The sequence below is a fragment of the Anomaloglossus baeobatrachus genome, chromosome 5 (assembly GCF_048569485.1).
Source record: "Anomaloglossus baeobatrachus isolate aAnoBae1 chromosome 5, aAnoBae1.hap1, whole genome shotgun sequence".
Classification (NCBI taxonomy): domain Eukaryota; kingdom Metazoa; phylum Chordata; class Amphibia; order Anura; family Aromobatidae; genus Anomaloglossus; species Anomaloglossus baeobatrachus.
In genome coordinates, this window is record NC_134357.1 from 214060307 (window position 1) to 214083608 (window position 23302).

The 23302-nt window shown below is 46.2% G+C and overlaps 1 protein-coding gene across 1 annotated transcript in view; it reads right to left on the reverse strand.

The window, feature by feature from the left end:
- ERCC6 (ERCC excision repair 6, chromatin remodeling factor) overlaps positions 1-23302 on the reverse strand; it is a 248919-nt gene that overhangs the window by 107138 nt on the left and 118479 nt on the right. The window contains 2 exon segments of the mRNA XM_075349123.1: positions 655-831; positions 1406-1576. Of these exon segments, the coding sequence (XP_075205238.1) occupies positions 655-831; positions 1406-1576 (348 nt within the window).

The window sequence follows — 23302 nt, forward strand, 5'->3', positions numbered from 1 at the left end:
AGTCGGCCCACATAGCATGCTAGCACGCCCCTGTGGGCGTACTAGCATGGTAATAAATACGCAGCAACGCCGCACATACCTCACTGTTCATGGCGGCCGGTGGAGGATGGATGCGCAGTGCGCATGATTCCGAGTACCCGAGGCTTCCGATCATGCGCACTAAACGGATATCGGGTGTAATCTTCCTGGCTTCAGTGAGGTACAGTGCGCATGACCGAAAGTGCTAAAGACTCCGGATCATGACCAGTGCACATCCATCCTCCACCGGCCGCCATGAACAGTGAGTTATGTGCGGCGTCATTAGCATGTTAGTACGTCCACATGGTGATGGGAACAGAGAACTGCTCCATGAACACAGGGACGGTACGAAGTTTTCTAGAAAAGACAAAGTCAAAAAGAGACCATAGCCGGCGGTGATTACCCCAACATCACCCATGACGTACCCAGTATGTCATGTGTCGTTAAGAGGTTAATAGTCACTCTGCAGCGTACATAAACAAGGTCACTAACTCCAGAGAATACTGCCTCAATCTAGCTAAAAATATTCATACATACAAAACATTAATGTCACAAATCCGTAGAAAGATTATCATATAAATAAAGGCAGGATAAGTTTTGGCGACATAAACGAATACATTGTGTAAAAAGCCATACCTGAACAGGGGAAGCGTTTGAGTAACCCCCCATGGTGATGGGAACAGAGAACTGCTCCATGAACACAGGGAGGGTACCAAGTTTTCCAGGGAAGACAAAGTCAAAAAGAGACCATAGCTCCCGCAAGTTATTTTGCATTGGAGAACCAGACAGAATTAAGCGATGTGGTGTACGAAACTGAAAAGAAAGAACTGTGCTAATCAATAGTAAAACAGACAGATTTTTTTGCTTTATAATTTCCAAAGACCTCAAACAAATTAGATGTCCCTGATTACCCAATAGACACTCTGCCGGGTGCTACTCTGTTCTCTATCAGAGATTTGCTATTGAGACTCATCCGTCAGCAGCCTATGTACAGGAGAACAAAAGGATCAGTTACCCCATAGCGAATGCATGCATTGGGGGAGCATGTACACTGCTGCTCCATTCTAATGGGGATAATAGTGCTCTGCTGCATTGTGTGCATCCCAACCCTTGTACCCCCACCAATCAATAAGTTATCACCTAAGCTATGGATAGGTGATTTGTTTTCACCAGACAACCCTTTTAACTGTATACCTAGGCAAGAATTTGGAACTCTCCAGAAAAACTAATCTTCACTTCCTAATATTAATTTTTAGAAAGAAATGTATCAGCACAGAACATTTGTCTTAGACTACAAAGAAAAAAATAAAATGATGTCCAAGCTATTCAGCAGCACAACATTACTAAATAATGAGCCTAAGCTCTTAGCAGCTTCGGGTATACCCACTTGTTTGCACGCCATTGTTACACCTGCATTAGGATTACGGATCTTGTGCCCCTCATCCAAGATGAGATAGTGCCAGTGATACTTTAGCAGTTCTTCCTGCATAAGGCGAACATTGGAATACGAAGTGATGAGAACACCATGACTATTGCCTATTTCCCCAATTAATTTCACCTGTAATACAAAGAAAGAAGTTCATAACCAAGAGCAAAAACTCATTAAATATTATATAATTAGTATCATTAAGAATAAGGCACCAAAGACAGAGAAGGTACAACCGGCTTACCCAATTGGGAAAGACACCCTACAGAGAGATTATATAATTTTCCCCTAATACACAGAAACCACAGCGGTGTGCAGGCCACTCCAAAATACAAGTTGGAGCCTGAGCTGACCATAGAATCTTTGTTGCAGATTTGCTGCAAATGGACTAAATTCTTGCATTTAGGCACACAGTAAGCAGTGGCCATGTACAAAATCTAAGTTACTTACCGGTAATGAGTTTTTCCAGAGGCCACAACAGCACCAACAGAGAGGTCCACCCATCTTAGGACAGGACACCTACTGAAATAAAAGGGCGGCACTTCGCATCAGTTAGGTGATAGAGCCAGAGAGGAATACCAGAAATGCATATTAATACATACCACCATCCACACATCATGCCGCTAGCAAACTGTGGCTTGCAACACTCGAGTGTGAACTCAGAAAATAAAAGTGGGAGGGGGGAAAGCAGTGGTGCTGTCATGGACTCTGGAAAAACTCATTACTGGTAACTTAGATTTTTCCTTTCCCCCACAACAGCACCCCCATAGAGATTCTGATAGCACCTAGGTAGGGACCACCGGTTGTAGAACCCTTCTACTGAATGCTAAATCCACTGTGGATGACAAATCTAATCTGTAGTGATTAAGGAAGGTGGAAGGAGAAGACCAGGTTGCTGCCTTGTAAATCTGTTCAGGAGGCACGTCCGCCCTCTCAGCCCATGAAGTCGCCACTGACCTGGTGGACTGTGCAGACCATCTGGCGCTAACCTATTTTGAGCTAAATAGGCTGCTTCCTTCATCCATCCCGCTATGGTACCCTTAGACGAAGACGTAATAAGCGTCGAGAAGTAGCGCAAGGTATACTGTCTGAGGGGGCAGAGAAGGCAAAGTACCTGGTTGAGGAAGGCTCGTTGCTAGTAACAACCGCTAGTGTAGAGTCAGACAGCGAGGTCCTGCAAAAGTATGAGGAATCAGAGACTGGACTGACACATTGTAACGACAGAAATCAGCAGGGTGAAAGTGCAGAAAAGGAGCCAACCAAATCTGTAACAGTGGCGTCTCCTTTAATTTCCAAGCATGAAGCAGATGGTCTGTCGGATGAGAGCGCTATGGGAGGTGAAATCCTGGAAAACGCTGTAGGAGATGACATTCTAGAGAGTAATACAGGAGAAGGAATCCTGGAAAGTGTTGGTGGAGTAAAAATCCACAGAGATCATGGTGAGCAGACCAGTAAACTACTCAGTGTTGGGGTGATGAATGGTGAAACCGGTGCCACAGTTCTAAGAGGAACAGAGTACCACGCTGAAGGGTGTGACACCTGGCAAGAAAAGAGGATAAGACTGAAGGTGACACTGCAGAGACCCACAAAGAAGTTAAAGGTAATGCAGTGAAGACCCAAGAGACAGCTGGTGCTGTAGAAGTGAAAAGAGCCTCTGAGGAGGTGAAGTCTGGACCAGAGGTCTCATCAGAGCCTGAGAGCCTGAATGAAGGACCCTACCTGGTAAGCTCAAGATGGAAGACAGAGATTATCTTGGTTAAAAAGAGCGAGAAACCCAAAGGATCTGTGGCTGAAGCTGAACCTGAGGAGTGTGTAACTCGAGATATGGAGCCTTTGGTGAAGAATAAAGATGTATGCCAGAGACAGAAAGAACAGGTTAATGTCACTGAACATAAAGGAACCCATCTAGTCTTTAAGTGCATGGTAGAGGTGCCAGAAGACTTGAGAGATGCCTGTGCCAGTGAGGCGGAACATGAAAAAATTCAAGACGGCCGTAGGAGCCTATAAAGTGTACTTTGCCCCAGAGTCTTGTCAGTTGGTGATGTGCTCTGTAAGTGATGTCACAAAGAAGAGAGTGTGGCTATCCTGAGTGGCATGCACCTACGGTGTCTTCGCACGAAGTGGCTCATCTCTACAAAAATGGAAGAAGACATCAGACGATTGGAGCATATGAAGCAGCTCACCGCAGCGTTTCAGGAAGTGGTGGTTGTGAAGAAACCGTTAATTGGGGTTGCAATAAGAGTGCTGAGAAGTAACATTCAGCAAGCCAGGAAGGTTCCAGGTATTACAGCTGTTAAAGTAGAAGAACACAGTGGAACATTCTGAGTCTAAAGGAAAACTGCAGAAGCAGTGAAGACAGCTCAAAGGCTGTTGGAGTTTGTGGAAGAAGTCACACAAGTGCCCAGAGAACTAATCAAGAAGTTAATTGGCAGAAATGGAAGAAGTCATGCAGGAGACGGTTGATACGTCCGGTGTGACGAGAGTAAAGGGTACTTTACATGCTGCGACATCGCTAGCGATCTCGTTAGCGATGTGAAATTCTAGATCACAAGTGCGATCTTTCGAGAACGCACATGCGTAAAATGACCTATGTGCGATCTCGAAAGATCGCACTTGCGATCTAGAATTTCACATCGCTAACAAGATCGCTAGCGATGTCGCAGTGTGTAAAGTACCCTTAAGACTTGATATTTATAATGAAGCCAGGATACCCTGTGAGGTAGGTATGGTTCCATATGTCATTATGGGAACAAAGGAGTGTGTTGAACATGTACGAGTTCTCCTAGAATACCGCCTGGGATACCTGGAAGAACTAAAGCAATTGAGTCTTGAAAGACAGAAAATTGCAGAGAAACTTTGTCAAGTTAGTGTGAGGTGGCGACCGCTTTCAGGCCAGGGACAGTGACAGACAGTATGTCGAGAGCTGAAGCTCAAGGTTGACAAAGAGGGGCCTCTCGACTGGTAGGGCAAGGTGACACTGATGCCCTGTCTCGGGGCCCCTGTAGGGTATCAAGTGTTCAACCCTACGAGTATGAACTGAGGGGGGGGGGATATGTGAGTTAGCGACCACCAATGTGGTAAATGGTCATTATGTGTCACAGTGGAGAAGGTCCCTGCAATATAAAGCTGAAGAGGTTGCTATGGGACCTGTAGTTCCAAAAGGCTTGATACTGCATTTCAGGATTAGGTTCCCTTTAACAATGCCAGTGTTATGTGCAGGTCTGGAGAATCACAGACCTCCACCTGTGGGTGTGTCCAGTCCGATTTGGGAGACTGTCAGAGTCTGGAATTCAGTCTGGGTTGAGACTGGAAGGTGACTGCAGCCAGGCTGGTTGGGGCTGTGCCTGCAGGGCCGAACCTCTCCTGGAGAAGAGACAGACCGGAGTTTGCAGAGAGCCCTGGATGCTAGGAAGGAACCTCGGCTAGAGGTGTACGCTGGCAGGAGCCAGAGAGTGGGGAAAGTTGTGATGGTCTGTAATGGTCTGGAAGCCCACGGTATGTGGATTGTTTAATGTTTAAGAGCAGTTTATGCTGGGAGTGTTTTAAATAAACTACTGGAATTTTTATGAAGAGACTGTTTACCTGTGTTGCTGAAGCTGGCTCACAACGCTGCAAGCTAGTGGAGCCCCAGGTTGCGGGGTGCAACCTCACAATATAATATATGTGTATGTATATATTATATATCTATATATACATATACACACACACACACACACACACACACACACACACACATATATATACACACATACATACAGTACAGACCAAAAGTTTGGACACACCTTCTCATTCAAAGAGTTGTCTTTATTTTCATGACTCTAAAAATTGTAGATTGTAGATTCACATTGAAGACATCAAAACTATGAATGAAAACATGTGTAATGAAATACTTAAAAAAAAAAGTGTGAAACAACTGAAAATATGTCTTATCTTCTAGGTTCTTCAAAGTAGCCACCTTTTGCTTTGATTACTGCTTTGCACACTCTTGGCATTCTCTTGATGAGCTTCAAGAGGTAGTCACCGGAAATGTTCTTCCAACAGTCTTGAAGGAGTTCCCAGAAATGCTTAGCACTTGTTGGCCCTTTTGCCTTCACTTTGCGGTCCAGCTCACCCCAAACCATCTCGATTGGGTTCAGGTCTGGTGACTGTATAGGCCAGGTCATCTGGCATAGCACCCCATCACTCTCCTTCTTAGTCAAATAGCCCTTACACAGCCTGGAGGTGTGTTTGGGGTCATTGTCCTTTTGAAAAATAAATAATGGTCCAACCAAACGCAAACCGGATGGAATAGCACGCCGCTGCAAGATGCTGTGGTAGCCATGCTGGTTCTGTATGCCTTCAATTTTGAATAAATCCCCAACAGTGTCCCCAGCAAAGCACCCCCACACCATCACACCTCCTACTCCAAGCTTCACGGTGGGAACCAGCCATGTAGAGTCCATCCGTTCACCTTTTCTACAAAGACACGGTGGTTGGATCCAAAGATCTCAAATTTGAACTCATCAGACCAAAGCACAGATTTCCACTGGTCTAATGTCCATTCCTTGTGTTCTTTAGCTCAAACAAGTCTCTTCTGCTTGTTGCCTGTCCTTAGCAGTGGTTTCCTAGCAGCTATTGTACCATGAAGACCTGCTGCACAAAGTCTCCTCTTAATAGTTGATGAGAAGGTGTATCCAAGCCTTCGGTCTGTACTGTACACATATATATATATATATTATATATATATATATAATATATATATATATATATATATATATATATATATATATATATATATATATATACATACATACATACACTAGCTGTATTACCCGGTTTAATAACTGCTGTTAACAAAATAGAATGTATTAACAAAAATGTATTCTGCACACAAAAACCACAAAACAGATAGAAATGTAATTATTAAAATGTTGCCTATATTAACCAATCAGAGCTCAGATTAATTAACTGTAGCAAAATAGAAGCTAAGCTGTGATTGGTTGCTATTGGCAGCCTGATTAATCTCCAGGCAACAGAAAGCTCTCCCCCTGACAGTATATATTAGCTCACACATACACATATAGACAGGTCATGTGACTGACAGCTGCCGTATTTCCTATGTGGTACATTTGTTGTTCTTGTAGTTTGGCTGCTTATTAATCAGATTTTTATTTTTGAAGGATAATACCAGACTTGTGTGTGTTTAGGGCGATTATGTGGCGAGGTTGGTGTATGTGTGGTGAGATGTGTGCTGAGGGTGGTATATGTAGTACGTGGTAGTGTGCGGCGCATTTTGTTTGTGTGTTCATATCCCCGAGTGTGGTGAGTATCCCATGTCGGGTTCCCACCTTAGCAACTGTACGGTATATACTCTTTGGCGCCACCGCTCTGATTCTTTAAGTCCCCATTGTTCACATCTGGCAGCTGTCAATTTGCCCACAACACTTTTCGTTTCACTTTTTCCACATTATGTAGATAGGGGCAAAATTGATTGGTAAATTGGAACGCGCGGGGTTAAAATTTCGCCTGACAACATAGCAACCGGCGCTGCCCGGGATAGTAACTGTCTCTCTGTTTCTCTCCTATTCTCTGTCTCCCCCTCTGTATATATATCTCTGTCTCTCTCTCTCTTTGTCTATCTATCTCTGTCCCTTTCCCTGTCTGTCCCTTTCCCTGTCTGTCCCTTTCCCTGTCTGTCCCTTTCCCTGTCTGTCCCTTTCCCTGTCTGTCCCTTTCCCTGTCTGTCACTTTCCCTGTCTTTCCCTGTCAGTCTCTTTCCCTGTCTTTCCCTGTCAGTCTGTATCTTTGTCTGTGTCTATCTCTTTGTATCGGTCTCTTACCTTGTCTGTCTGTTTCTTTCCCTGTCTGTGTCTGTCTCTTTCCCTGGCTGCATTGTGACACGCCAACATTCCATATAAGGGCGTGGCTGCACATTCTTCTGAAGTTCTGGCTGCACTGTGGCTCCGAGCTCATTCGCTTTAATGGAGGCAGGTTTTTTGGCGAATAACTTTAAAGAGCGGGGTTAAAATTTCCCCTCAAAACATAACCTATGACGCTCTCGGGGTCCAGAAGTGTGAGTGTGCAAAATTTTGTAGCTGTAGCTGCGACGGTGCGGATGCCAATCCCGGACACACACACACACACACACACACACACACACACACACACACACACACACACACACACAGCTTTATATATTAGACTAGAAGGTGGCCCGATTCTACGCATCGGGTATTCTAGAATTTACGTATTGTGTAGTTAATGTATGATTTTTGTTATATATATATATATATATTGTGAGGTAACGCGGTCGGCTGCGCAGCAGAAGACACGGGATCCAGGCATCAAAGTTCAAAACAGCCGGTTTAATAGTCACACAAGAGTCCATTACAATACATATGTGCCTCTCCGGCAGAAACTCAGGAAGCTGTATTCACTCCCTCACACCAGGCACACCCCGCCCTTGGTCCTGTTTCCTTTTTAACCCTTCGTTCAGCCTGTAGGGAAACAGCATTAACCCTTCGTTCAGCCTGCCGGGAAACAGCATTAACCCTGGAGTGGAGTTGCTTTCTATCATGGAGTGAGCACAACCGGGGCGAGACATACCGGCCGTCATAGATAACCCCGGTCACCGTCTCACAATATATATATATATATATATATATATATATATATATAATGTTGTTGTGTGTAGTTACCAAGTGTTTGTGTGGGGCGCTGTACATGTTCTGGGTGTTGTCTGGGTGTGGTGGGGGGAGAGCGGTGTTTGTGTGTTGCGTGTGTTGCGTTGTTTGTGGAGCGCTGTGTGTCTGTAGCGTTGTGTGTGTTGCGCGGTTTGTGTGGGTGTGGGGTGTGTTTTGGGGGGAGGTATGTTTTGTGCAGTGTGTGTGTTGTGCGGTATGTGCGTATATTTGTGTGTGCCGCAGTGTTTGTGTGTTGTGTGTGTGCGGCGTTGTCTGTGTGTGTGGGTGTCTGTGTAGGGCGGTGTTAGTGGTTCCCAGTGTGTGTGTGGTGTGTTGTGCAGTGCGTGTGTGGCGGTGTGTGTGTGTTTTGGGGGGAGGTGTGCACCCCCCATCGTGCTCCATCCCCCATGCTGCCCACCCCCCATCGTGCTCCATGCCCCATGCTGCGCACTCCCCATCGTGCTCCATCCCCCATGCTGCGCACCCCCCCATCGTGCTCCAATCCCCCATGCTGCGCACCCCCCATCGTGCCTGCGCACTCCCCATCGTGCTCCATCCCTCATGCTGCGCACTCCCATCGTGCTCCATCCCCCATGCTGCGCACTCACCATCGTGCTCCATCCCCCATGCTGCGCACTCACCATCGTGCTCCATCCTCCATGCTGCGCACTCCCCATCGTGCTCCATCCCCCATGCTGCGCACCCATCGTGCTCCATCCCCCATGCTGCGCACCCCCCTTCGTGCTCCATCCCCCCATGCTGCGCACCCCCCATCGTGGCTCCATCCCCCCATGCTGCGAACCCCCCCATCGTGCTCCATTCCCCCATGCTGCGCACTCCCCATTGTGCTCCATCCCCCATGCTGCACACTCCCCATCGTGCTCCATCCCCCATGCTGCGCCCACCCCCCATCGTGCTCCATCCCCATGCTGCGCACTTCCCATTGTGCTCCATCCCCCATGCTGCGCACTTCCCATTGTGCTCCATCCCCCATGCTGCGCACTCCCCATCGTGCTCCATCCCCCATGCTGCGCATTCCCGATCGTGCTCCATCCCCCATGCTGCGCACTTCCCAAACGTGCTCCATCCCCCATGCTGCGCCACTCCGCATCGTGCTCTATCCCCATGCTGCGCACTCCCAAACGTGCTCCATCCCCCATGCTGCGCACTCCCCATCGTGCTCCATCCCCATGCTGCGCACCCCCCATCGTGCTCCATCCCCCATGCTGCGCACTCCAATGGGACGAGGGCCAGGAACATTGTAGGGGCACTAAGAGAGGGTTAGATGTGGTCTGCCCTTGTGAGGGCGGAAGCTATTGGGGTAACAGACATTAGTTTTCCTCAGGGATATTATAGGGTCAGCTGGATGCTGTGAGGACCCACAGAGGAAGTTCTGTATACCCCAAGCTGCGATGAATGGGTGAGACCGTTTATAACTCATTCTGTTAATAAGCTGCTATATTGGTGGATTCCTCTTTGAGACCACCTCACACTATATGATTTTTCTTATATTGAGTTAAGTTTGATAATTTTTTTGGCACTCATCAATTGGGACCACTGTCTCCTCTTGAGTGAGATTATCATACTCACTTTTCTTTATGTATGTTGTTTTTTTGTTTCTTTTGTTATATATCATAGGCTCCCTGGACGTTGTACTTGAAGCGGTTGTTATCAGCAGTCCAGTGAGCTTTGGGTTACTAGCTTATCAAAAAAGCTTTTAAATATAAACTAGATTAAAAGTTACATTTTATGCCTCTTTATTTGCTTGAATATTCTAGCAAAAAATAGAATTACAACCTGCCGGTAATGAGGTTTCCAGGAGCACATCATGACAGCACCACAGGAGTTGAAGAGGTTAAAAGCCCCTCCCACCCCGACCTCCTCTCAGTGACTTTTCCCAAGTACTACACCAGGATGGGGTACAACACAATTTTATTATTGCTTCCTTCATACGTTTAATTCACATTAAGTACACTGTGTGCAGAATTATTAGGCAAGTTGTATTTTAGAGGATTTTTTTTTATTATTGATCAACAACTATGTTCTCAAATCAACCCAAAAGACTCAAATATCAAAGCTTAATATTTTTGTAAGTTGGAGTGTTTTTTTTTTATAGATTTGGCTATCTTAGGAGGATATCTGTTTGTGCAGGTAACTCTTACTTTGCAGAATTATTAGGCAACTTAATAAAAAACAAATATATTCCCATCTCACTTGTTTATTTTCACCAGGTAAACCAATATAACTGCACAAAATTTAGAAATAAACATTTCTGACATGCAAAAACAAAACCCCAAAAAATTAGTGACCAATATAGCCACCTAACTTTATGATGACACTCAACTGCCTACCATCTATAGATTCTGTCAGTTGCTTGATCTGTTTATGATCAACATTGCATGCAGCAGCCACCACAGCCTCCCAGACACTGTTCCGAGAGGTGTACTGTTTTCCCTCCCTGTAGATTTTACATTTTATGAGGGGACCATAGGTTCTCTATGGGGTTCAGATCAGGTGAACAAGGGGACTCTGTCATTTTTTCATCTTTTAGACCTTACTGGCCAGCCAAGCTGTGGAGTAGTTGGATGCAGGTGATGGAGCACTGTCCTGCATGAAAATCATGTTTTCTTGAACGATACTGACTTCTTCCTGTACCACTGCTTGAAGAAGTTGTCTTCCAGAAACTGGCAGTAGGTCTGGGAGTTGATCTTCACTCCATCCTCAACCCAAAAAGGTCCCACAAGTTCATCTTTGATGATACCAGCTCATACCAGTACCCCACCTCCACCTTGCTGGCGTCTGAGTGGAACTGTCTGCCCTTTACTGATCCAGCCTCTGGAACATCCATCTGGCCCATCAAGAATCACTCTCATTTCATCAGTCCATAAAACCTTTGAAAAATCAGTCTTAAGATATTTCTTGGCCCAGTCTTGACGTTTTATCTTATGTTTCTTGTTAAAGGTGGTCATTTTTCAGCCTTCCTTACCTTGGCCATGTCCCTGAGTATGGCACACCTTGTGCTTTTTGATACTCCAGTAACGTTGCAGCTTTGAAATATGGCCAAACTGGTGGCAAATGGCATCTTGGCAGCTTCACGCTTGATTTTCAATTCATGGGCAGTTATTTTGCGCCTTTTTTGCCCAACATGCTTCTTGCGACCCTGTTGGCTATTTGCCATGAAACGCTTGATTGTTCGGTGATCACGCTTCAAAAGTTTGGCAATTTCAAGACTGCTGCATCTCTCTGCAAGACATCTCACAATTTTGGACTTTTCAGAGCCCGTCAAATCTCTCTTCTGACCCATTTGGCCAAAGGAAAGGAAGTTGCCTAATAATTAAGCACACCTTATATAGGGTGTTGATGTCACAACACCCTACATGCCACACCCCTCCTCATTACAGAGATGCACATCACCTGATTTACTTAATTGGTAGTTGGCTCTCAAGCCTATACAGCTTGGAGTAGGACAACGTATTAAAAATATCATGTGATCAAAATACTCATTTGCCTAATAATTATGCACACAGTGTATAAAAAATGTAAGTAGGGAAATAAGGGTGCTATCATGATGGGCTCCGGTAGGTTGTAATTCCTATTTTCCAGGTCGCCACATGAAAGCCCCACAGGAAAATACCAAAGAAAAACTCAAAATTTGTGTGTGTGTGTGTGTGTGTGTGTGTGTGTGTGTGGGGGGGGGGGGGGGGGGGGGGGGGGGGGGGGGGGGGGGGAATACAGCCTGCAGCACCTTCCTACCAAACGAGGTCTGTTGGTTGGAAAGGACATCAATTTGTAATGCCTGCAGAAGGTATTGCGTCCTGACCAGGTGGCTGTTCTACAGGTTTGCTCGACAGAGGCGCCTGCTTTTTCTGTCACAAGATGGATAATGCCCTAGTAGAGTGGGCCCTAAAGTTTAGCGAGGGGTCCTCACCTACCAACATATAAAAGTGGAATTAATAGCTTTGTGGCCTTCCTAGCTATATTTTTGCCCCCGAAATTGTACAAACAGGCTAGAGTCCAATTTCCAGTTCTGGGTGGCCTCTAAAAGATAGCACCGTCCATCTGACATCCAAGGAATGCAGTTGACGCGCCTTCTGGGTTTTGTAGTCTTTGCAGAAGGATAGGATGATTTCTTGTTCCAGATTTAAGACAACCTTGGGACGAAAAGCTGAATCCAATTTCAGAATTATCAGATCGTCTACGATTTGAAGATAAGGATCTCTGATGGATAAGGCTTGTATCTCCCCAATACTTTTGGCTGTCGACCCGGCCACTAGGAACACAGTTTTGACGGATAACTTGTCGATAGAGATTTGATCAGTAGGCTCAAATAGGGGGTTCGCATAGTACGTTCAGAGCCAAACCCAGGTCCCAAGGAGTTACTAAAGATCTCACAATGGGTCTCAACCTCTGAGTACCTTTCACAAATCTTAAGACCCATGGATGGGAAACTATCTTAAGACCCATGGATGGGAAACTAGCGGGGCATCAAAGAAGATGCTAAGGACCGAAATCTGAACCTTCCACGTACTCTGTTTTAGACCCATATTGAAATCTATCTGAAGGAATTACAAAATCTTCGGAATACCTGGACATGCGCTGTCCAACGGTTTCTTGCCCAGGAATGAGTAGAACTTTTTCCAGACCTTCCTGTATATGGTCCTTATTATTGGCTTCCTGCTCGCCTGGAGGGAGGAAATAACTTCCTCTGATATTGGCCTGGATCCTGAAGAATAAGGGACTAAGTGTAGCCGTTGTATTCCCTGGTGAAGCACTGGTCCCTGGCTGAGAAGATTCTCCATCAGGGGAAGAAAAATAGGGTCTTCTAGGGCGAGGTTCTTTAGCAACGCGAACCAGCTCCTTTTCGTTCAATAAGGCGCTCTCAGTATCACTTTGGCTCTGTCCTGCTGGATCTTCCTGAGGACTCTGGGAATCAGTGGCAGTGCAGGAAATGCATATGCAGGACTCATGTCCCAAAGTCTGGGACATGGCATCTACCGTGGTTAAATTGTCTTTTGGATTCTGGTAGAAGAGTATCCGTCTTTTTGCATTCTTTCTGGAATTTAATAGGTCCACTTGCGGGACACCCCATGTGTTGACTAGACTCTGGAACACCGTCTCTTCCATTTCCCTTTCTGAGGGATCTATCCTGCACCTGCTGAGATAGTGTGCAAGGCAGTTTTCTGATCCCTTCAGATGTACTGCTGAGTTGGAAAGCACTGACCTTTCGGCCCAACAAAAGATTTCCGTCGCTAGAGATTGTAGAGCGGGATGCCTCAAACCTCTCTGATGACAGAGAAAAGAAGAAAAGACACCGCCGTGATGTTGTCGGATAGAATTCTGACATGCTGATTCCGGAAAAGTTCCCGATTCCTCCTGAGGGCCTGCCAGATGGCGTTTAGCTCTCTGAAATTTGAAGACCTGCTCTTCATCTGTATGGGCCACTCTCCCTGGAAGCATCTGGAGCCTACGTGGGCACCCCAACCCAACTGACTGACGGTAGTAAGCGTGTCACAAGGAAAGTAATCCCAGGGAACTCCGACCTGTACGTTATTCCGATCCGTTGACAATCCCAGCGTCTCCTTAAGATGGTAAGGCAAACCGATCCCTGGAGGGAAATTGGCTCCATTTGGACGGTTTGGATACATGATGTCATCAGACCGTGAATGCTCATGGCTTCCCTGATCGTGCTTCTTTGCTTCTGTCTCAAGACCTGGATTCTGTTCCTGATCACTTCTGCCTTCTGCACTGGCAAAAAGGTGGTTCTCAAACTGGAATCCAGCAAAATTCCCAGAAAGACCTTTCTGGTGTATGCCTGGAGGTTTGATTTGCAAATATTTATTATCCACCCTAGAGATCGCAGTTGCTGTAAGGTAATGGTTACCTTATGGGACAACTCTTCTGAGAGTCTGCTATTAGTAGAAGATCGTCCAGGTAAGGTACAATTGCCACGTCCTCTTGCCTGAGATGAGCGACCACTTCTGCCATCACCTTTGTGAACGTCCGGGGAGCAGAGGACAGGCCAAAGGGGAGGCACCGGAACTGAAAGTGGAGAACCTTTCCACAATACTTTCAAAGACAAACCTTAGGAGGTTTTGTGAGTCTGGATGTATGTGATAATAGGCCTCTTTTAGATCTATAGTGGCCATGACAATCTGTGTTGATAAGGGGAATAGTTGTCTTGAAGGAGTCCATTCGAAATTTATTGTATCTGACCCACTGGTTTTAAATTTTTTATGGTGCCGAAATCGCCCAACATTTTTTTTTTTTTACAGAAAAAAAAGGTTGAATAATGACCCTGAAATTGTTCTGGGGCTGGAAAAGGAATTACCGCCTGCATACTCAACAAGGTTTTTGCATTTCATCAGTCCAAAGACTGTTGCCAATGGACTGAGAACGGGATTGTGTGAGAATTAATCTGTAGGGCATTGTGAAAACTCGATCTGGAGTCCATGAGCTATGGTGTGGAGAACCCATGGATTGGAGTATACATTTTCCCACTCCCTTAGAAAATCAACCAGTCTTCCGCCTATGTACTTGGCGTTAGGATCTATCTGGTCTTCTCCGGGAATCAAATTGGGGGTTCCTATCCTTCCTCCATTTTGGGTAGTTCCATCTCCCAGATTTCCCTTTCCCTTTGTAGACTTGTCCCTCTAAGGACCGAAACCTACGAGAGGGCACCGGCCTATGGGATTTCTCTTCTGAGAATCCCCGTTTTATATCTGAAGCCTTTTCCAGGACGCCATCTAGCATGGAACAAATACCCGGAGCCCTGAAAAGGGATGGAACAAAGTTTGTTTTTTGAGGGTCTCTCTCCTGACCAGGTCTTAAGCCATATAGCACGGCGGGCCGGGTTTGTTAAAGCATCATTCCTAACAGAAAACCTTACAGATTCTGTTGAGGTATTCGCTATAAACCCCGTGGCCATCTTTAGAAAGGGAACAGAATCTAATACCGCTTTCCTAGGGGTCTTACTCCTGATCTGAGATTCCAAGACATCCAACCACCTAGACATAGATCTAGCTACCAAAGTAGCTGCAATATTAACTTTAATAGTGGCCGCTGAAGCCTCTCATGCCTTCTTTAGAAGACCATCTGCCTTTCTGTCCATTGGGTCATGAAGACCAGAGGAGTCCTCAAAGGGTATGGATGTCTTCTTAGCCACTTTTTCTATGGGAACATCAATCCTAGGAACATCTTCCCACGCCTTGAAGTCTTCGGGTTCAAAAGGAAGACGAGCCCTAAAGTCCCGGGGAATCACCAGCTTTTTCTCAGCCTCTTCCCATTCCTCCATGATCATGGCATGGCTCGGACGTGTTGGTTAACAGGGAAGACTCTGTTTCTTTGGGATCTGAGGCCCCCAAACATGTCGTCCTGGATTGATCGAGGTTTCTCCATCTCCACCATCTTAGTCCTTCGGACTGCTTGCAGGAGTTCATCCGTATTCTCTGATGAGAAAAGGTATCTTTTCCCTTCTTCCTGGATCAAAAGAGGGATCTTAATCCTCAGATGACTCCTCTACTTCCCAGCACTGTCTTTTTGGGAAATTCCTCAGGGCTCCTGTTGGGGTATCATTCTAGACATTGTGGTCTGCACCTCCTCAAAATCATCGCTCTCATATCTGTCAAAAAGGACTTTTGTTCTTCTGACACCAGTTTGGCGATACAGGCCTCACACAGTTTTTTGACATAGTTGTCGGCCAACTTCCCACTGCATACAGCACACCGTCTAGACTTCCCTGTTGCTTTTTTAGCAGACTCCTTCTTAGGCCTCTTTCACACGTCCTTGTCTCCGGTACGTGTTTGGTACTTTTCCTCACGTACCGGAGACACGGGCACACGTAGACCCATTAAAATAAATGGGTCTGCGCTCACGTGCGTGTTGTACCATGGACCGTGTTTACGCGTGGAGCATACGTGTGTCCGTGTGCTTCACACATCAACATGTCCATTTTTCTCCGGCATCACGGGTGTCACACGGAACGCAAACGGACCAAACGGAGGTGTTCCGTGTGACACGCGCCGGAGAAAACACACGTGTTAAAGAAAAGGAAAAAAAAAACAACAAAAAAAAAACCAAAAAACTTTGCTCACCTTCTCCAGCCCTCCTGTCACTTGCTTCCAACCGCCGCTCATTATGCTCATTGAATATTCACTTCACTGCGGCCGGAAGCAGCAGCAGCGGGGAGTCGGCAGGACCGGAGACCAAAGATCAGCACCACGGACAGCGACGCCAAGTACAGGTGAGCAGAAAGTTCCCGTTCTCCGTGTCTTATCACGGATAACACACTGAGAACACACGTAGGCCATAAACACAGCTCACAGAGGGCAAAACGCACCTCTGACACGTCCGTGAAAAATGTGCGTGGTTTTTCACGAACGTGTGAAAGAGGCCTTAGGAATAGTACCAGAGCACGTCGAGAAACCCGCAAACTAAAACATACAAGGGCTCAGACTATTTAAAACGACAAATCCCTCCTCCGGGCTGAACCTACTGACTGGTACTCATTTGAACCTGAGGCACATCAGGGGAAACGTCTCAGCAGGCACTCTCCTCTATAACTAGGCTGTCGGAGTGCACACAGACTACAACGAAAGACACTTACAGCGTCCCTTGCCCACAGGTTTATATTACCTGGTCCGGGTTGCCTCCTGGTCCTGCCTTCTGAGTTCCATGCCGGAACCCAAGCCGCCTTCCGGATGTCGTTCTGAATTCCTTGTGGTGACTGAATTCCTTCTGCCCAGCGTGGAACGCACGCCATGTGCAAGACCAGAAGTGGCCGCAGCTTACACGCAGGATGAAGAGATCCCTCACTCCGAGGGAAGTGTCTGACGCCGGGAGCTCCTGATCCACCGGCAAGACTGAGGGACCTCTCCTCGAGAGGTGTCTGCCCGGGGCTGCTTGTCAGGCCGGAAGGAGAGAGTGAGGCCCCCCTTGATCCGCCTGGACCCCTTCTATCCCGACGGTAAGATTCCTCTTGCGTCCGTCCCCTACAGAGACAATAAAAACACATAGGAGGTTGGGGTGGGAGGGGCTTTTAACCTTTTGTGTTTTCCTGTCCCTGTAGGTGTCAAAGGACAACGCCTGTGGTGACGTCAGGTGGCAATCTGGAAAGAAGGATTTTGGTTGTTCCTATCTGTAACAGCCATGGCATCAAAAATAGAGTGAAATTTGGTACCCTTGAGATATTTCTTCAGGTTTGGAAACAGATGACAGTCAGAGGGAGCTAGATATGGTGAATAAGGTGGGTGGTCAACCAGCTGGAAGCCCCCAGCTCTGCCAGTTTTGCCATGGTCGCTTGTGCAGTGAGAGCAGAGGCATTATCTTGCAGGAACAAGATTCATTTGGACAGCTTGCTGCGCCTTTTGGCTTTCAGAGCTGCCTTCAATTGGTTCAAAAGTTCAATGTAATACCTTGCATTGATGGTGGAACCCTTTTGAAGGTAGTCGACTAGCAGCATGCCCTCCCTATCCCAGAACACAGACGCCATAACCTTAGTGGCTTTTTGCACCCTGAACTTCTTTGGACAAGTTGAACAACTGTGCCTCCACTCTTTTGACTGCTCCATGTTTTAAGGGTCATACAAATAAATCTAGATCATATCCATAGTGACCAGTCGATCCCGGAAGTTCTTATCTGTCCGGAAACGCTGACAAATGGACCGGGAACTTTCACTCGGATGCTTCTCTGATCTGTTGTCAAACATTTGGGGACCCACTTTGCAGATAGCTTCCTCATGTCCAAATGTTCATGGATCATGACACAAACACGTTCACAGGAAATGCCCATGATGTCTGCTATTGCTTTAGCTGAAATTCGTCAATTCTCCAGTATGAGGTTGTGCATAGCATCGATGATATCCGGAACAACAACCATTCTTGGTCGTCCAGGACATTCCTCATCATTGGTGCCGAAGTGGCCAGTTTTAAAATTTGGCATGCCAGTTCTTAACTGTGGAATATGAAGGGCATTGAACCCCCAATGTCTGCAACATATCATCATAAATATCCCTTGCGGACTCACCTTGCAGAAACAAGAATTTTATCACTCCTCTGCTCTCAGTTGCTGTGAATATCGCATTAGACTCCACCGTTTTTCCACGTGCGTAGAACACTGTTGCCATAAGCAACAAACACAAAATTTTAAAAAGATATATTAAACACATAAGGCTTTCATGTGATGTAACATTCGTTACCATAGAAACAAAAAAAAGATCACAAAGCTAAAAACTTAGCAGAAGCCCCTTGTGTTTGTGTATACATAGATAGAGATCTTTTTCTCTATATATACATATATCTATATATGCATATGAAAGGAAAGAATTGACTTGTTATATCCAAGGCCTCTAACACGGGACCTTAGCAGACTGCCTATATAAGAATTGACTATACTCCATTAGCGTGATATTGCCACTATACCAGTCTAGTGCTGACCTAACATTCCATGTTTAATAGTAACCATGTATTTTATCTTGTGAGAGTAGTGCGCCTATAATGAGACTATGACAGATGCAGCATTGTCTTATTCTCAGAAACCTCACAGATTATTCACACTAGATTCTGTTAATAGGCCATTGGTCCAGAAAGTAGTCCCATTGCCATATGTGGTCAGAAAGGGACCCTTCCCCTTAATATGAGGCTATTACTATTAATCGGCTTAATTTACTTCTTCCCTCTTGGGATCAATAGTATGTCATGTTATAGGATGAAAATGAGAGGCCGGACATAAGCAACTAAAGCACCGCCGAATACTCCCGACTAGCCAGAGTATGGACTGTAGATGAACCTAGACTCCTGTTCTGAAACAGTAGTAAAGGGAATTACTAGGTCAATCAGAGTATGGTGCATATCAGGCTAAGCTAAGCCCAGGTCAAGAAGTAAAAGGCCCCTCTAACAGGAATCGAGGCTAAAGACCCAAGATGTGAGACATGCAGCCCAAGATGCCAGGCCAGAGGCAGAAGACCAAAGGCACGAGAGGCCCAAGGCGCGATGCAAGATGCCAAGAGCGCGAGGTACGAAACCAAATGCGTGATGTACATTGCCAAGGGCACGAGACCAAAAGGTGCGATGCACAATGCCAAGAGCGCGGGACCAAAGCCGCGATGCACAATGCCAAGGGCGCGAGTTACAAGACCAAAGGCGCAATGCTAACTGCACAATTCCAAAGGCGTTCAGCCAAAGGCACGAGGCTCAGGCCCCAGAGGTTCCAAGGCCCAGGCCCCAGAAGGCCCGAGGCCCCAGAAGGCCCGAGGCCCCAGAAGGCCCGAGAAAGCCCGAGGCCCCAGAAGGCCTTACCTCACTGTGATCCTCTCCCTGTATAGGTTTAAGGGTGATTACCTCCTGTGGTGCTGTCTGGAGGGACGTCAGGGTCTAGCCCACTGCATGATGCTGCCTTTGCTTGGCACTCTTGCTGGATCGGCTGATGAGGAAGGCGTGAACGTCCGTTACCCCAGCCTGCGCTCCTTTTATGGCTCCAGTCCTCAGGCAGCCATGCAGCAGTGGGCAGCACCATTTTGCGAGCACCACGCATGCACCGTGTCCTTCACTTAGGATCTTCGCCCGGCACGCACACCGCAGGGACAGCCTCAGGCCGCCAAGCAGGTACACGGACCAGGACCTTCACCCGGCGCATTCACTGCAGGAACACCCACAGGCCGCTGATCAGGAACTCAGACCCGGACCATGCAGGGCAGAGGATGTGTGTCCCTCTGGGAATCCACCACTCGATGCCTACGCCCTGTTACCGAAGGTAACCACAGCCCCTGGGAGACACTTCCGAGACGGAGCTCCGGCGCCACGGGAGGTACGCCATTCTTCCACCTGCCGGTTCAGCCTTGGGATGGCCGCCATCACTGTGGCAGCGCCACAGCTTTTCTGGGTCTCCCATCCTAGGATAGGAAACCAAACAGGTGTGAAAGATAGGTGCTGCCCTTTAATTTCAGTGGGTTTCCTGTCCTAAGATGGGTAGACACCTCTCTGGTGGTGCGGTCGGGGAAAGGGAAAAAAAAAAAAATCTATCAATATTTTTCACAGCCATTCAAGAGCACAATAATCACACAAATACAGAGTACTATTGACCAATAACCTCATTTCCTTCTTAATTTTTCCCACGCCTCTTAGACCTTTATAGATGTCAGCCAACCGACATCTAATGTCAGCGCACAGTCAGGGGAACTCAAAACAAATCTTGCCAAACTCTGAAGGTACAGTCGCACTTTGACTAATGTTTATGGGTTCCTTAAAGGGCTTGCCCCATAATCAAAATTTAGCAGCTTTACATAGGACATAAAATTCACCTGTGTAACACACAAGCTAGCTCATGCTTTAAAGGTAAGGTGTCGTGCTTTTTTATTTTTGCATTAAAAATAGTATTATGGAATCATGTGTTTTTAATACAAAATTAAACTCACTGTTTATTTAATTTTTATTTAAATTCTATTTTTACTGAAACACAGGGCGCTGCCATCTTGGATCTGCTGTGTGTAACGACAGTTACTCACCTAATTTATGGCAGCCCTCTGTGCATTGACCGATTGTCGGGAAGCGACCATATTTTCTAACATAGAGAGCTCCCAGCTATGAACTGGACATGGGGGAGCGGGAGACAGTGCGGCGCGGGAGACAGTGCGGCGCGGGATGTGGCGCGGGATACAGTGCAGCACTATGCAGCTGTCCTTAGTGACACTTTAGAGATTAGGATCACTTTGCGGTCACCATCAAAATGGCTCCACACTGTGATCCTAAACTTCATCTTCCCTTATCCTTTTGGAAACACCCAGATTGGGAGGGGGAGCTGTAACATCACAAACAGGAGAGCAGATTCTGCCCACTTTTACCACAGTTGTAATTTTAGCTAGTTCTACAGTACTTCTACAGTCGGATTTCAGCAGCTGCTCCCCCTAGTGTTTCAAAGTGGAAAATATCAAACTTTGAATATTTTTTTTTATTTTTCTCAATTAAAAACAGATAATATTTAAACAAAATATTAAAACATTAATACTTTACATGTTTTCAGTTATTGAATTTTTTTTTTTTTTGGACGACACCTTCCTTTTAACGATGACTTCCTAAGGTTGAATGATCACCCCTGCCTGGCATAGTTACTCAAACTGGAAAAAAAAAAAAAAAAGTATCCAGTGTTCAATTCATTCTAATTAATCGTGATTTGATGCTCAATGCCCTCAGACACACGAAGAGGAACTTATCCTTGCAGTGTAAAGAGCTGCAAAACCTGCTATCATTTAGAGATCAAAGACTGGATACAGATCCCTAACGCACAGAAGGACTATAAGATTCCTGGGACATTCACATGTCCCTTTTCCAACGTGGTGTACTTAATCTTGTGCACTATATGTCCTATTGGGGGTCTCTATGTTGGCGAAACAGAACAGAGACTAAAGGCTGCTTTACACGTTACAATGTCATATGCGATCTCGTATGCGATCGCACACGCCTCCATCGTTTGTGCGATGCGGGCAATTTGTTGCCACGTGTCGCACAAACGAGTAAACCCCCATCACACGTACTCACCTTCCTAATGACCTCACTGTGGGCGGTGAACATCCTCTTCCAGAAGTGGGAGGGACGTTCGGCGTCACAGCGACGTCACACAGCGGCCGGCCAATAGAAGCGGAGGGGTGTAGATGAGCGGGATGTAAACATCCCGCCCACCTCCTTCCTTCCGCATAGCCGGCGGGACGCAGGCAAGCTGTGTTCATCGTTCCCGGGGTGTCACACGGAGCGACGTGTGCTGCCTCGGGAACATTGAACAACCGGACGTTCAATTTTTAGAAAATGAACGACGTGTATGCGATCAACGTTTTAACGCACAATCAGGGTCACACGTAGGTGTCACACACTACGATATCACTAACGATGCCGGATGTGCATCACTTATGACGTGACCCCGCCGACACATCGTTCGATATATTGTAGCATGTAAAGCCCGCTTAAGAGTAAGAATGAGATCTCACCGCCACACAATTACAGACAAAAAAACCCCATTTACCTGTGGCCAAACATTTCTGTGCTCCAGGACACAAGATAAACCACATGAAAGTTGTCATATTAAAAGGCAACTTCAGATCACAGAGCCATCGCAGGGTCTAGGAATACAAATTCATCACAATGTTTAACTCTGTTCACACAGGACTCAATCTGACAGAAGGATTTATGACTCATTACAAAATCTGAGAGGTCTGCTCCAGAGACTTAAGGTGGCTTTACACACTGCAACATCGCAAACGACATCGCTGTAACGTCACCGGTTTTGTGACGTTATAGCGACCTCCCCAGCGACATTGCAGTGTGTGAAACACATCAGCGACCTGGCCCCTGCTGTGAAGTTGTGATAGCTACAAATCATTTTTGGTCCTTTGTTTCCCGCTGTGCAGCAAAGTTTTAGTGTGTAAAGGGGACTTTACAGCGACTTAGTTAGCGACTTCCCTTTGAAAAAGCTGCTTTACAACGTCCCTAATGATTAGCTAGGTCGCTCTGCAGGTCCGGATCGCTGTTGCGTCGTTGGCCAGGTTTGCCTGTTTGACAGCTCACCAGAGACTTTGTAGCGATCCCGGCCAGGTTGGGATCGCTGGTGGGATCGCTAGAAAGTTTCAGTGTGTAAAGGGGCCTTTAAAGCATCAGGCCTCTGATCCTACATGGATATTGGGACAATAAAACTCACACCACTAATCAAAGCTAATTCAGGATTCACTTTCTAAGCTCTGTGTTTGTTTATTTAAATGTCCTTTTATTATGCCATCCCTTTGCCCTATTTCTGTATATATTTGTGTTTCTTCAGATATTTTGTCATACCATGCCTGAGGAAGAGACCTGAGATGTCTCGAAAGCTTGCTTTATAACATATTTTATTTTAGTTAGCCATTAAAAAGGTATCACAACTACAAAATTTTAATTTTGGTTTCTCTCACTGAGAGCAATGAGCCATGACTCACTACAGACACGTTGGTGGTTACTAGAGTTGAGAGCGGTTCTAGGTTCGTGGTTCTCCAGTTCGCGGCTCGAGTGATTTTGGGGTCTGTTCTAGATCGAACTAGAACTCGAGCTTTTTTGCAAAAGCTCGATAGTTCTAGATACGTTCGAGAACGGTTCTAGCAGCAAAAAAACAGCTAATTCCTAGCTGCCTTTCCGCTGTAATAGTGTAAGTCACTCTGTGACTCACACTATTATGACATTTCAGTGTA